The sequence below is a fragment of the Physcomitrium patens genome, chromosome 5, assembly GCF_059467195.1.
Source record: "Physcomitrium patens ecotype Gransden chromosome 5, ASM5946719v1, whole genome shotgun sequence".
NCBI classification, from domain to species: Eukaryota; Viridiplantae; Streptophyta; class Bryopsida; order Funariales; family Funariaceae; genus Physcomitrium; species Physcomitrium patens.
The window spans coordinates 16364681-16378638 of record NC_143414.1 but is presented as its reverse complement, the minus strand read 5'-3'; the positions used below and the strand labels follow the sequence as shown (position 1 = coordinate 16378638).

The window sequence follows — 13958 nt, the reverse complement described above, 5'->3', positions numbered from 1 at the left end:
ATAGATATATTTGTATGAAAATAATTTGCAAAAATATATATATATATATATATATACGTAATTATTTTTAAATGATGCATGAAAAATGTTAAAATTCGATGATTTCTGTTTTAGATGTGAAATTGTTGAATGTTTCTTAAGGCAGTGGTGGAGAGTTAGTGAAGGCTTTAGTGACGGCTTTAGAATTAGTGAATACGTAGTTAAGACTTCGTAAAGACCTCGTGAAGACCGAGCGAAGACCTTAAACTTGGCGAAGATTTCTGACTCAAAACTGCTTGTTTGATCGCAGGTTGCTGTTGTGTTGTGTTGTGTCGGTGAACACATCTTTGAAACGACGCTGAAACGACGCGATGGTTGAGAGAGGTGAGTTACTTTCTCCCTTTCTGTGTCTTTTGACTTTCTCTTGATGCACCCCTGGTTTCAACCCAATTCCCTAACCGCATGAAAAATTTGAACTTGTAGAACGGAAAGATGGAAGACACAGTGTGAAATCCAGGGCGGAGGATGATACGACACAGGAAAGTTCTACGAGTAGAGCGAAACTATGGATCGAGGAGCAACTGGTTGATTGCGTTTCGGTACAACTCTGGTTGCATCTCTAGTTCTTGCCCCCTCGCCAGATAATTCATAATGTGGCTCTTCGGTTGAATATTTGGCTTCCCCGGAGGACTGTGTGATTTGTACACTTTTCTTGAATCCATGGTAATATCTTTGATGAATGAGGATTACGATTAGTTCCGTGTTCTTGATGTCTCATGGTGAAATTAGGTTTCCCTTGAATAGTTTTCAGCTGAACGTGACTGTCTTAAAATGTGTGTGTTTGTTTCCAGGGTCTGTTTTGACCTACGATTAATCTGTATCCATCCTATTTCTGGTCTGATTTTGTGTCCAATGTGGCAAACGGTGCCTCTGGCTCCTGCAGTCTCCATCTTGGTTAATGTAATTGGATTTTGAGGCAAATGAATTCCTGGTTCACTCAAGAGCTTTTCCCAGAGTGTTTTGAATTATGCAGTGGGTCAATGTCAAATTGAATGCGTACAAGAGCGAAGGATGAAGGATGTGCAACTCCTCAACCAGGTTAACACGACAGACCCTGTGCAATTGGTTGCAGCATCAGATCGTATGGTATATTCAGTGTCTCAATTAAAGTTCCTTGTGAGATACTTTCAGATCGTGTGCTTATCGTTACAATTTTAAGTAGAAAAATTACACAAGTGACTCGAACAAATAAGCTCATGAGTCTGCATGCATCTGTGGCAGTAATAATGCAGCCTTAATTTCACGCTTTATAATATGTTCAAGTCTTGATATGCTTACATACTGCCCAGTTACTCTAGTCTCTTGCATCATGCATTTTAATGATCTTAGATGAGACTTCCACTTCGACCACAAACAGTACTTCTTTAACATAAAAATGACGCAAATTGACACTGTAAGTAAACGTTCAATTTTCAAGTCTCCTGATTGGCAGAGTTGGATTACCATTGAGTTCACCCCTTGCAAGGGTGTCATGGTTATACCCTGAATCAGATTGTAATTGAGAGGACTAACTCACATGCTGCTTTGTTAGCTTCAAACCCAGGCAGATGATTTAACCAACTGTATGTTATGAAGTCCAAGCAGTGGCAGACTGTTAGACAGAAGCCTTTCGCAAACCTCTACTTGACCAAGATTATTAACCTTTGAAAAGAGTGGTGATTATAGGTCTAAATTGACAAGAATTAGAGAAACCGCCTAGTTTATGTATCTTTATGAGCAGGTTGGTCAAACGAGATTCTTAGGCAAAACCCTTTTTGCTCTGAGACAATGAGTGTCAAAGGAACTCCTCAATGACATAACGAATTGCAGCCACTCAAATATAAAATGTCAAGCACGTGGCCTCCACCTTGGTGTGCAGCACTGAACCTGCATAAGAATCTGATGATTGAATAAGTCATGAAGGGTAGTCTTCTTTTAGCTGATTTTTTTTTTATATTGAGCTGACTATGAGCTGTCGGCAAGAAAGTAGCTATTGCATGATCACGGTGAAAAAAAAGTGTTTGGAAGATGAGAGGAATATAAGTAAACATATACCCATGAAAAAGAATACGCAGATCGTCAATCTTCTTGACAGGAAGGAACTTTGGTTATTCCCGCCTTTTCTCATTATGAAGATACAAAATTTACCAGATTGATGATACTGGTGGTTTCGTATTGCAGGTTCGATGGGTTCTTCCTTTCTATGCTGGCCACTAGCGTGTATCCTCTTCATAATTTCAATTTTTTTCTCGTTATCTGAGTTGCTAAATGACCTAACATCAAAATTGCAATTGCGATGTCTGTTTCTTCACTGAAATTTTATTGAACTCATACTAGCTTAGAGTTATGCAAGATTTAAGTATTCTAAGAGTCACTCGTGTATGTGAACATCTTTTTTCTGGTGGCGTATTGTTAATTTCTTCTTGGAATTTTAAAACTTCTTTTTTTATTTGTCCCATTAGAATAGACCTCTGATTCGATCAAAATGACATCGGAGAAATTGGGTGTTTCATGACTTGGAAACATTTGGCAGCTCACAACTGTTCATACATCAATATGTGTAGTCTTTAACTTGAGTAGAGCAGGATTGTTGTACTCGTGAATTGGCAGCGATATCTGTTGTGTAGGCGCCCTCTGCACATATGGATAGTGGTATGCTTTCATCATAATTGCTTCTTTCTATGAAGTGCCTTCTTAAAAAAACTAATATTTTCTGTTTCTTCATCTTGAGATCTTGTCCATGCAATTGTCTTTATTCTGGTATTTGAGAGATGAGATGCATTTGCAAAAGATAGTTTTCACAGAACATGATCTGTATGTTCCAAGGCTTGCTTACCCTAGTATATATAGCATGCATCTAGATAGATCTCAACATGAACTGTGCAGGTCGACTATGCAACAGTGTTCTTGTTCCGGATTCTCATGTTCATAGACAGCGGATTAGCATCAGGAATGGGACCGTAAGTATTTAATTTATGTTTTTCGTTCAATTTGGTTCTAGAGACGCTTCCCATATTAAAGGATCTGTCAATGTGCAGTTAATTACTTTTTCCGTTCAAAATTTTGCATCTTGTTACAACATTCCCGCTGCTGAGTTTATGGTGGACTTTCGGATTTCGTCTCTCAAGTCAGTTGTAAATTCCCCGCCAATCACAGACGCTTGCGTTACACTACCTTCAGTAGTTTTTAGTGATCTATGAGAGGATCAACAGTTCAAAATTTTCTTACAGAAGAATGATCAGAATACGAAACCATCACTCACATTCTGCTTCTGTTCCTTGCGCTTTTGCAGAGAGGCTACTCAAATGGAACGAATGTTACGGTTCAAGGGTCGTTTGTTTGTGCTCTCAGTGTTATCATTTGTATTTTACCCGTTCCTATGGATGTGGACGATTCTCGGAAGTCTCTGGTTCTCTGATACTCAAGGATGTGTAAAGCTCTTACCATCTTTGTGTGTATAAAAAGCCCTAAATTAAGTATTGAAAATCTCTCTAACTAGAGATTGAAGAATTAAAAAATTGTATGAGATTTTCGCAGTTGCCAGAGGAAGGGCAGAAATGGGGTTTTCTCATCTGGTTGGTTTTTAGCTACTGCGGATTGGTTTGCCTTGCCTGCATCACAGCTGGAAAAGTAAGCACTTCTGAAGAAATTCGATTTACCCGTTTTATCATCCTGAATATCATTATTGTAGCAATATAATTCTGTCAAAGTTTTACCGCTGCACAATCTCACTTCCAATAATGCGATACTTGGAACATCTCTTCTGAGGAATTCGTTTCTTCTCTGCCAGATCCAGTTCTTCCTTAGTACTCTCCCTTAGAACATTCATATATTGTAGTTTAACTTGGTTTCAAAATTTGCAAGATAAGATGATGACTTTGCTCATGAAATCTTGGAGAAAATGTATTACCGCTCTTTATGTTGACTAATAATAAACCTAAACTTGACGGCTGAATTATATTTGCAGTGGCTTCTGCATCGGCAGTCTCGTTTAGCTTCACCCCCAAATGGGCAGAGTGCTATATCAGAATTTCAGGTCGTGCTTGAACATGCTTCTTTTACTTGAGCTTTACATGCCAATACTCTCTTGACTGATGATTAGAAAATGTATAGTAAGACTCTTTATCGCTAGAATTTTCTGAAATCATCGAGATCCTGCTTATGTACCAAGTTTTACACCTAGCCAATGCGTCAATAATGACGCGTAATCTTTTGTTTGGAAAAACTTTCAGATGTTCTTAGAAATGATCCGTTTCCCAGAATGGACAAGTAGACACAGAACGAATGCAGTGATGATGAGAACCAATGACTTGGCAGTCTTCCCCCCAGGCTTCGTGTTTAGCCAAGGTCACAATGCCCACACACTTCAAGCCACTCAGGTAAAATGTAATGGAACTCATTAGAATCACTCTAGAATAGATTTGAGGCTTTTCTTAATGGCGTTTGTGGCTTCGCATCTCACTATCATCCGAGTCTCTTGTGCTGTTTTCCTACTTGCAGAGGGAAAGGGTGGAAAGAGCGATACAAGGATTACACAAGTTCTCTCTGTCAAGAGTCGCTGAAAACTGGACGCAATGCCCTATTTGCCTTGATGACTTCGACGTAGGCAACGAAGTGCGGACTCTTCCTTGCACCCACACCTTTCATGTAGCTTGTATAGACGCCTGGTTGAGACTGAATGTGAAGTGTCCCCACTGTCGTTCTTCAGTGTTTCCAGAGCTCGAGCTTGACCGTTCCAACATACCTGCACTACCTCGCCTTATTCCATCCCGTTCGAGACATTTTCCCAGCAATCATGCAAGTGATCTAAACCATGGGGCAGTTGTAGTTTCGATACCAAGATCCCAAACTGATAATCCAAGACCACAGGCACCCAGAAGTACTGGAGGTACAGGTGCCCACATTATGACCCTTGCCGACTTGGCTTCGAGTTCTGTTCGGCAAACTCCTCGCTAAAACGAATCTTGGACGTTGTGAAAGCATTATCACTGGCATAACTTCCATTTGTCGTCAATATAGCACGCAGTAAAACAATGCCGCCCAAATTTTGGAGATGAACTATTGTTGGCCGGCATAATTTAGAAAAGTGTTTTTTAAGAGTTGTAAGGCAAATTGTCTGCATTTGATCCTTCAGTGGTCTGAAAGAAGCTAACTCTCCTCCCAATTGAACAGATGTGTGAGGTATTTGACTTTACATTACTTCTTTTTTCTCATCGTCACATAAAGTTTGAGCAAGGAAAGCATCAAACTCAGGAAAAAAATAGGGGCTACAGAAAACTCTAATTAAAATCCTCATCTCCATGATCCACTGCGAGTGAGGAATGGGAGCTGACAATCCAGCCAATCCATGCTGCTGTCGGACTACTTGCATATCATAGTTAGAAAGTTCCAGCCTCAAGTGGTGCGTTTGAGAAACATCACCCACTTGATTGGCGAATGAGCCAGTCCAATCAACTTCACTTGCAGAAACATGTCCACCTTCGAATCAACATGTTTGATTTCCGTATCTTCGAAGTGAACATTGACGTCTTCGAGATGGGGAGCATGGGCGAGGATGTCCACCACTATCCAAATCCTGGGCATCGCCATGCTCACCAGCAACGAAACAGATCAAATCATCTGCAGATTATAACCTGGCACTTCTGCGAAGAGGAACGATGACGCTGGATTTCGCTGGAACACAGGATATGCAAACTGAAAATCCTCTCTTTATTTTCTCATTATCTTTCCTCGCAATAAGTCATCCCGCCTTGCATAAGCCCTATAGGATGAGTTCATAGTTTGAAAAGAACAGAAGGAACGAGTAACACGAACGCAAGAGATGGGATTTCAGTCAAGCACATCACCGTTCATGAAGACTGGGACTGTAAGTATGTTTAGAGAATGGCCAAGCCTTCATTTGACAAGGAAAGAGGTGACAAGATTCCGTCATTCCTATCCAACACCTAAACGATTGCGCAGGCCGTTATCCATTCAGTCTACTCCAGGTTACTCCGACCACTCCCCCAGAATCTTCATGGCAACCAGAACTCGTGGTACACTCGTGTAACTTGGCAGAGGTCGGGAGCGCGTTGCCAGCTTTGTATTGCCGTTCGGTACTACAGTTCCCGAAATCAATTCCAAATACTTGCACAGCAATTGGAAAAGCTTTTCACAACCCATGTCCTAGTAAAATTTTAAAGTGCTTCGAAAATATCTTGATGATCTCACAGGTCGCAACTGTGTGAAAAGAAAGAGTCACAAACATCTGTACACCAAACGATTCATATGTTGTAGATATAATCCTCCACAAATCATCTGGAGAAACGTAAAACTTTATAAAAGGATAGGATGGATATATATGGCAAATGAAAACCCCTGACGCTAATCGATTGGTTCATTGGCAATGATTTGTCAACCTGGCGTATGTAAACATGAATATGCACAAAGCCCTATATGCTACCGCCCGGCTCGAAGGGGAGAGCTAATATAGCACATTCGAAGTCAAGGTGTGACCAGAAGGCACAGCTATCTCCTTCGAGAGCGCAAGGCACAATAACCTCCATCTTCATACTTCATACCCTTAGGAGCAATAATATACTCCAGCATTGGGCACTTGTCTGTGGGCGATGTTAGAAGCACCTGTGCAGCACACAGCTGCAGTTCGTTGTCTGAACAGCCATATTAACCCGTGGCTCTTCTGGTGGAACAAGTCTCTAGGATGGAAATACTCTTGATGTGTGCGGGCACGTCAGCAAGAAGCCATGATTTTCGAAGACCTTCACTGTAAGTGAAACTTGGATTGATGCAATATTTCAAAGGCTACATGATGTTAAGGTGCTTCCCGAGTGCAGTCTTCATTACCTAAATCTCTTGCAAAGTCCACAAGCTCTACCGCGTTTTTGTTCATCGTTTTCTGAGGCAGTATTTTCCAAATGAAGCTAAATAATCTTTTCCGTTGTGGCTCGCCACTGCTGTTGACCCAGTCTGGTTCTGCATCCTTAAGAACAAGTCTCGCTCTTACTGTGTGGTCCTTTCCATGATTCTGCACATAGAAACAGCAGGAATCAGGCACTTCGACCTGCTCATACGTACTTTTCAGTCACCGGAACCCTGGGCTACAAGTGAATGCTCAGACAAGGACCTAATCACTGACAAACGCAATTTGGCGGAAATAACCTAGCTAGCATCACTATATTATGCTTGGCGGTAAGTGATACAACCAAAAAATCATAAAATTACTCTACAGACAAGTATTGTTGCAGCGGCTGAGCTTTTTCGCTAAAAATTTGGACGTATGAAAGTGAGTGATAAGGAGATAGATACCTCAATAAGCTTCAAATGATGCCTCCATTCGTTCTGGGGTAGCTTCTTATCTGAAGACCCATCCGGTCCTTCCCAATTGAAGACACCATCTAAGTTCTCAACTCCACGAAATGTGTCTGCCACAGGTTCCATTTCTGCTCCAACTTCGACGTTTAAGCTACTCTCCTCGACAAATCGACGAACATCAGTCATCTCAGGGGGATCGGGATCCGCATACACTCTAGTTTCAGGCTCCTGAAACCCGCTGCAGCACCACTTCGTTCCCATTCTGTGATTTAGGGTTTTGATGTCCTGAGGAGCGTGAACATTAATACTAATCTCGAGGCGCTCGTGCTGCTGCGACTCTCACGGATGGTATTGCGAAAACACTAAGTGCCAGTCAGAACATTTGATCACATAGGTTATATCGCAAACTGCAGGGGATGCAAATGAGGCCAGAGGGAAACAAGAAGGGCAGAGACGCGAGACAGAGAATCCAGAGCTGCTTGCTACACATCCCAATGAAAACACTCGGACGCCCAGCTCAACGACTCCGATCCACCAACACCTAGTACGCCTTCCTCCTCTTTCGCACCTTAGAAATCTCTACTGCTACTCCAAAGCCTAGGAAAAATTCACCAAAATACCAATACCCTTAAATCTCCACAACCCCAGAGCCTAAAATTTACTCTTCCGTCCTCTGCACTCTCACACTTAAGACTCTGTCAACGACACCTATTTCCAGAGATACGATGGAGCCACCCACCCACCCACCCACACTTCTTCACAATACGCTTGCCGACTGCCCTTGCTCCAACCTGAACCAGAACACATGCATCACACACTTTCCATCACGGTAAAAATAGCCCGCCCCCCTCATCGACACCTCTTCTGTTTCCTTCCCTCGTCCCACCCACACCAACCAAACCAAACTAACGTTTCGGTCTCTGCTTCTACCCATCTACTAAACCAAACTCACTTGGTCACAGGAAATCCACACCTCACCATCCGAAGCAATGTGGTGGTCATCACTATCAAAGCTCGATGACAACACTACCGGCCTGATAAAACCCACCTTGACCAACTCAAAAGAGTCCAGAAAATGACAACCTAATGCTACAGCAGCAGCATCGGTAATAACAGCAGGCAGAAAAAGAATAGCAACACAGTCCAGTTGATGAGGATTGATGCTTGGTAACGTAATTCCTCACTCCCTCCCTCTGTCCCGCCTCGTGGGTGGGTGCCTTTCTTTCCTTCCACACAACGATGCCAGGAGGAGACGGAATTACCATTATCCCGCTACGCTCCACCGCGATCTCGATGTTGCCGTTGCCCAGTGATGGAGTGGCGACGAAGCAGCAGGAGACGGGAATTGACTCCAACTACCCACCACTATTTGTTTGCTGTTTATGTTTCGTTATTTTATTCTTTTTCTTCTTCTTTTTTATGCTTTTGGTGTGTTTTTTCTTGCCCATGAGAGCATCTCCGCATCATCACTGCCAAGTAAAATCTGGTCCAACTTCTTTGTGGGTGGTGGTGGTGGTGCACACGCCGATGTTTTCCTGTCGTGTTCAATATTTGTTACTCTATCTCTCTCTCAGATTCGACTACTTATTTAACCATGAATGATTTCAGATTCCTCTCAATCTGTTGTCTCTTTCTCTCAATCTCTCAATCTGTTCTCTCTTTCTCTCAATCTCTCAATCTGTTGTCTCTCTGATAATATTTCCTTCTTTTTTTTTTTCTTTTTTTTTTTGCTCCTACTTTTGATGATGGTTGCAGCTTCAATCATCGAGAATTATTTTTGAGTAATGGCCAGAGGTAACAACGACAACAACTGGGCACAGACTCTCTCTTTCTCTTCATTGCTAATTAATAACTTGGTGTCAGTCTAACTTGGTATCCTGGATTTCAGGGAACATTCCTCTCTCTCTCTCTCGCTTTGTCTATGTCTGCTTTTTCACTTGGTGGAGATTTATCCATCCTTTCATTCATGTTTAAAGGAATGCATGCTGCTTTTGGTATGCATATATATGAATTGTAATCTTGAATACCATATTTACATCTCTCCATACTAGATATGAATAAGTATTGCGATTTACAACTAAGTAGTTTATTTTACATTTTGAAGATATTTTTAGGTTTTAAATAATATTTTTTTATCTTTATCTATGTAAAAGTTGCTAAATTGTAAGTGTCTGTGTGCAACAGAAAGCGTGTATTCCTTGTCCTTTTCTTTTACATGATACAAAACCAATTCCTTTCTTTAAAAATTTATTATTGATTTGTGTATAAAACAAACATTTGAATTAACATACAGTAAATTTTAATATCTTTAAATAAACATATAACCTAAAAATGTTGATGGAAATCAAACAATGTTAAGTTATAAAAAAGTGTAAGAAAAATATATAACCTTATATGTATGTATATATATATATATATCCAATTGTTCTATATCTTTGAAGAATATAGTTAAATGGATTTCAGAAGTTACTAGAATTATACTAGAATCAAAGTAACCTTCCTTACAAGATGTGGTTTAGAAATGATAACATAAGAATTCAGAATATTCATGTCGAAGCCAAAAAATGAAATTTCGAACTATTATCTTTGTACCTAAAAGTAAAATAAAAGTAATTATTTAAATATTTTACAATATACTCCCCCACCACAACTGGTTGTCTCCCTCTAATAGCTTTATGTATGTTAAATTTCTACCTAGTTACTGTGATTTATTATAGTATATAACAAAACAAGAACTTATAATTATTGAATCCAAGTCCACATATTTAAATACTTAGGACGTAATTTAAAACAAATTATGTGCTAATTACAATAGTCATAGTAGACCCCACTCAATCTCTTGTTCTGGCAACATTACTTAAGAACTCTAGTTACAGAATTATCAATTGAAAAGTAAAAGAAAAAGTCAAGCAAGGTAAAGACTTGATTCATTCCTTTACAAATTAATTGGTATTTATCCATATGCTGTTTCTCACTCACATGAAACCAACACTTCTCAGCTTTCTAGATATTATTAACTCGTGAACAGCTAGACTAAGACTCGAAATTGTTCACACGTGAACGACATTGAAAATGGGCATCATCGGCAATCATCGAAGGAACATTTATTATTGACGAGAGTTGTACACGTAGTTTTAATGCTAACATTTTCTTTACAACGGTGAAGACAGATGAAACCATAACGCCGTTAACCATTCACGAATGTTCTCTGACGTTTTCCACTCTAACTGTGCTGAATACAAAGATTATAATGTCACACGATTAGTTCACGAAAGAACCATATGGTAACGACACCAATGAAAGAGTAAGTTAAGTCTTAGCATCAAAAGATCATAGAGAATTCGCAACAGAACTTTCGTTGTTATGAGATAGAATCAGCATACTGAACATATCACATGTTTCACCAAACTCATCTTCGCTGCATTTCAAAGAAGCAGCAGACACAACATGCAGGAAATTCCTTGACATAATCGCTCAACATGGAGAAAACCAAGATTTTCAATGCATTTGGCTGCAGATGAGGAGAATTCCAACCTATCCAAGGTAAAGTCAAAGAACTGGTGTCACCTGCGACTCATTGCATGCACTATAGCCTAATAAAGATAAAGGAACAATGTTAACTTGCTCAGAATTAAAAGTTCAGTCCTAAAAGTACAAACTAAAGGACTTCATCGAAAGAGGCCATAGGGCATGAATGAGCTAAGTTACAATCAGCCAGAAGCATCTAGCAGTGTAATGTCAGTAACAACAGTGAGAAAAGCACAAAAGCACGAATACAATGTCCTCTGCCGCCTCATTGTCCACTGTTTCTCAACGTGGCATTAGCAGGTCTCATATGTTCACAAGGTACACCTCCCTTAAAAGCTGTATCATCCTTTTTCAGGAATCAATTCTAATCAAAGTCGAGCTCAAGCGACTCATCTTGCTTTGAGATGAGCGCAAAGATATAGGGTGTTGCCCGGATAGCACATATCCACAGGCCAAGGTAAGTGAGATGCTTTTTGAGCGTCTTGTGGGCCTCAGCCTTGTCTGGCCTTCGTGGTATACCTCCGAGAAACATGACTACTTCTTTTGGAACAACTTCCTTCTGCACGACACAAAACTGCATCAGAATGCTAAATTTCAAGCAAACCCAGCTTCTTAAAACGGACTTTACATAGGAGTACGGACGACAGGACAGAATGTGCTATCGCACCCTGTGAACATTACAATTTAAAAAGAATTCAAAGGAAAAATACATATAAGACATCTTTAAATTGACAGACTTCTACTTGAACGTTGTGTGCATGGACCAAGAATAGACATCCTTTCTCTCCTAACGCATTATTGCAGTGAACGAGATTTCGCCCCATTGCGTCTCGGGAATGAACCACAATAATAAAGCAGATCCAAATTCATCTCGGGCTCAGGTCAAGAAGCTCAAACTCGACCAAGTTCTGCATCCCTCATTCCTTCAGCCATGAACCCCATCACGTTGCAGAGCTGCAACTAGGATTAACACTAAGAATTCTCAACTAAGTGCTAGTGACCACCAATCAGAAAACTACAACCAAACCTGATATCCTAAAGCCTCACCATACATCCATGACACGACACAATCACCACTGCACAAAATAATCCCAAACGATCGCAGAAGCGTTCCAAAGTCTTCCAAAAATGCTAATCAAATTAAGATTGGCGATTAAACATCGACCTAAAACAGAGATATACCCTATCATTGTCAGAATCTTAAACCCCACACCACAGAGATCGAAAACGACAATACATCACTACTTGATGTACTCTAAACCAGTTTCCTGATGTTGCTCTCGACAGTATTCCTGGGCCATGTGCTACAACTGAGTGGCCCTATACAAGAAAAACACTGACAAAATCGAACTCATACAACAAAATCCAAAAACCAGAAACGAAACTTCGAGATGACTATATTATCATGCTCAAACGAAGCGCTGAATTCCACTGAACAGTAACTAAAGAAGAGGAAGCGCGAGTCGTACCGAGCAGATGGATTGCCGCACAGCGTGTCACCGGATCACCAAAACCAACTTGCAAATCGGGGTCGAACGGAGCGGACCGAATTCATGAACAGAAAGGTCGATGGGACCTGTCCAAACCCTAAAGCCAATTCAACCTAATTTCAGCGGCTTTGGGTTTTCACTCTCACCGTGCGACGCTCGGTACCCGTGGTCAAGATGAATGAAGACATCCATGGTGGAATAAGGCATCTAAACTCGTGGTTGCTGCGCTGGACAATCATATCGATCATCATCCATCGTTCATGCCCTTATTCTAGATTGGAATGAGTATATTGTTAATCAGACAAAACTGTGTTGTATATATGCCACATTGTACAAGTTAAACACATAAACTAACATAATAGATTAGTAGCATATATAATATATTATTTTGTGTCATTATGTATTATATATATATATATATATATATTTATCTAGATTAGAAAAATAAGTAGAAGTAAGTAAATATGATAATATCTTATGGATTAGCTTCTTAGAAATGTAGATTTGACTTTATATAAGTTTATAGATGATAGATAGGTTGAAATTCAATCAATTTGACTTGTAGATTTGTTAAAGTCATTTGCTATAAAGATGGAAGGAAAAATTATAGATGCTATACTTGGCAAAAGTAAAAATAGATTTGCAACCATTGTAGATCTTCACAAGCTTATCAACTCTCATAGGATGGAAATTTCACATATTACTAATATCAATTATAAAAGTATTATTTATATGCATATGAAAAAATCAACAATGAGATTGAATGTCTATAGTAAGAAGTTGTATAATTGAGAAAAGAAAATATATTAATCTTACGATTGAATTCAAAGTATCTTGTTATTATAAATATAAACAATGCTGTCATATTATGTATGTTCTTGCTTGAGAATGCACCATGTACCTAGGTATAGAAGGTAACTAGAAATGCAAGAACAATCCTATCAAGTCTAATAGAATCTTAAATAACCTTAAATAGACTTTAATAATCTTGATTAAACTTTGACCAATCTAAAATAAATTTAAAAGAAGTTATGAAAGAAATACAAAGAAGTCCCAAAATAATCTCAAAGAAAAAAAATAAAATCTTAAAGAAATATAAAAATAAACCTTTAAAGAAATAATAATAATCTTAAAGAAAACTAAAAATAAAAATCTTTAAAGAAACAATAAAAAATCCTTAAAAAATATTAAAATAAAAATCTTAATATAGTTCTAATTAAAATGTTAATTGAATCTTAATCAAATCCTAGGTCAATCCTTAGATCAAATTCTAATTGAAACCTTAATTGAACCTTAATCAAATTCTAATTCAAACTCTAATAAAATCCTAATGAAATCTTAAACTCTAAAAAAATTATAGATAAGTTCTAATCCAAATTCTAAGGAAATCTTAGACCAAATCTGAAACCAAACCCTAATCAAATCCTAGATCTTAAACAAACTCTCAATAAACCTTATAGTAAATGGAATCTTAATAGCTAATAATCAATCCATTGATATCAATTCAAAATTTGCATACTTTTTAATGTCTTAGTTAGAAACAAGCACAAAAAAGATGAAATCAATCGCACTTATCAATTGAGAGAAATGCAAGCTAATTCAATCAGGTTT

General features: G+C 39.0%; 2 protein-coding genes across 39 annotated transcripts; one reads left to right on the top strand and one right to left on the bottom strand.

The window, feature by feature from the left end:
- The first annotated feature begins 213 nt into the window (after positions 1-213).
- On the top strand, positions 214-5191 carry LOC112282619 (E3 ubiquitin-protein ligase SIS3). Of its 37 annotated transcripts, none has more exons than XM_090250696.1 (11): positions 249-363; positions 463-578; positions 1013-1077; positions 2200-2238; positions 2604-2670; positions 2905-2978; positions 3311-3449; positions 3556-3648; positions 3986-4054; positions 4251-4397; positions 4519-5191. In XM_090250696.1, exons 3-11 carry the CDS (start codon positions 1058-1060, stop codon positions 4972-4974), a joined length of 1104 nt encoding a protein of 367 aa, XP_090106822.1. In that variant the 5' UTR covers positions 249-363; positions 463-578; positions 1013-1057; the 3' UTR covers positions 4975-5191. The 37 variants fall into 37 exon arrangements, with proteins under 37 accessions (XP_073390348.1, XP_090106822.1, XP_090106820.1 ...); XM_090250694.1 differs by lacking the exon at positions 2905-2978 and adding an exon at positions 3057-3145 and having other exon boundaries at positions 262-363; positions 831-1077; XM_090250698.1 differs by having other exon boundaries at positions 275-363; positions 994-1077; positions 2599-2670.
- A 1095-nt stretch (positions 5192-6286) lies between these two features.
- Positions 6287-12372, bottom strand: LOC112282621 (uncharacterized). 2 transcript variants are annotated; one of them, XM_090250699.1, is made up of 4 exons: positions 12327-12372; positions 8592-11416; positions 7324-8120; positions 6287-7042 (listed from the first exon to the last, which is right to left on the bottom strand). In XM_090250699.1, exons 3-4 carry the CDS (start codon positions 7588-7590, stop codon positions 6830-6832), a joined length of 480 nt encoding a protein of 159 aa, XP_090106825.1. In that variant the 5' UTR covers positions 7591-8120; positions 8592-11416; positions 12327-12372; the 3' UTR covers positions 6287-6829. The 2 variants fall into 2 exon arrangements, with proteins under 2 accessions (XP_090106825.1, XP_024376254.1); XM_024520486.3 differs by having other exon boundaries at positions 7324-11416.
- Between the last annotated feature and the right edge of the window lie 1586 nt (positions 12373-13958).

Coding starts and splice junctions, on each gene's coding strand:
- LOC112282619 (XM_024520456.3), top strand. CDS start 1,864: ATGTCAAGCACGTGGCCTCCACCTTG. Junction 1,890..2,199: donor AGCACGTGGCCTCCACCTTG/GTGTGCAGCACT, acceptor TTCGTATTGCAG/GTTCGATGGGTTCTTCCTTT. Junction 3,450..3,555: donor TCTCTGATACTCAAGGATGT/GTAAAGCTCTTA, acceptor AGATTTTCGCAG/TTGCCAGAGGAAGGGCAGAA.
- LOC112282621 (XM_024520486.3), bottom strand. CDS start 7,590: ATGGGAACGAAGTGGTGCTGCAGCGGGTTTCAGGAGCCTGAAACTAGA. Junction 7,043..7,323: donor ATCATTTGAAGCTTATTGAG/GTATCTATCTCC, acceptor TTCTATGTGCAG/AATCATGGAAAGGACCACAC.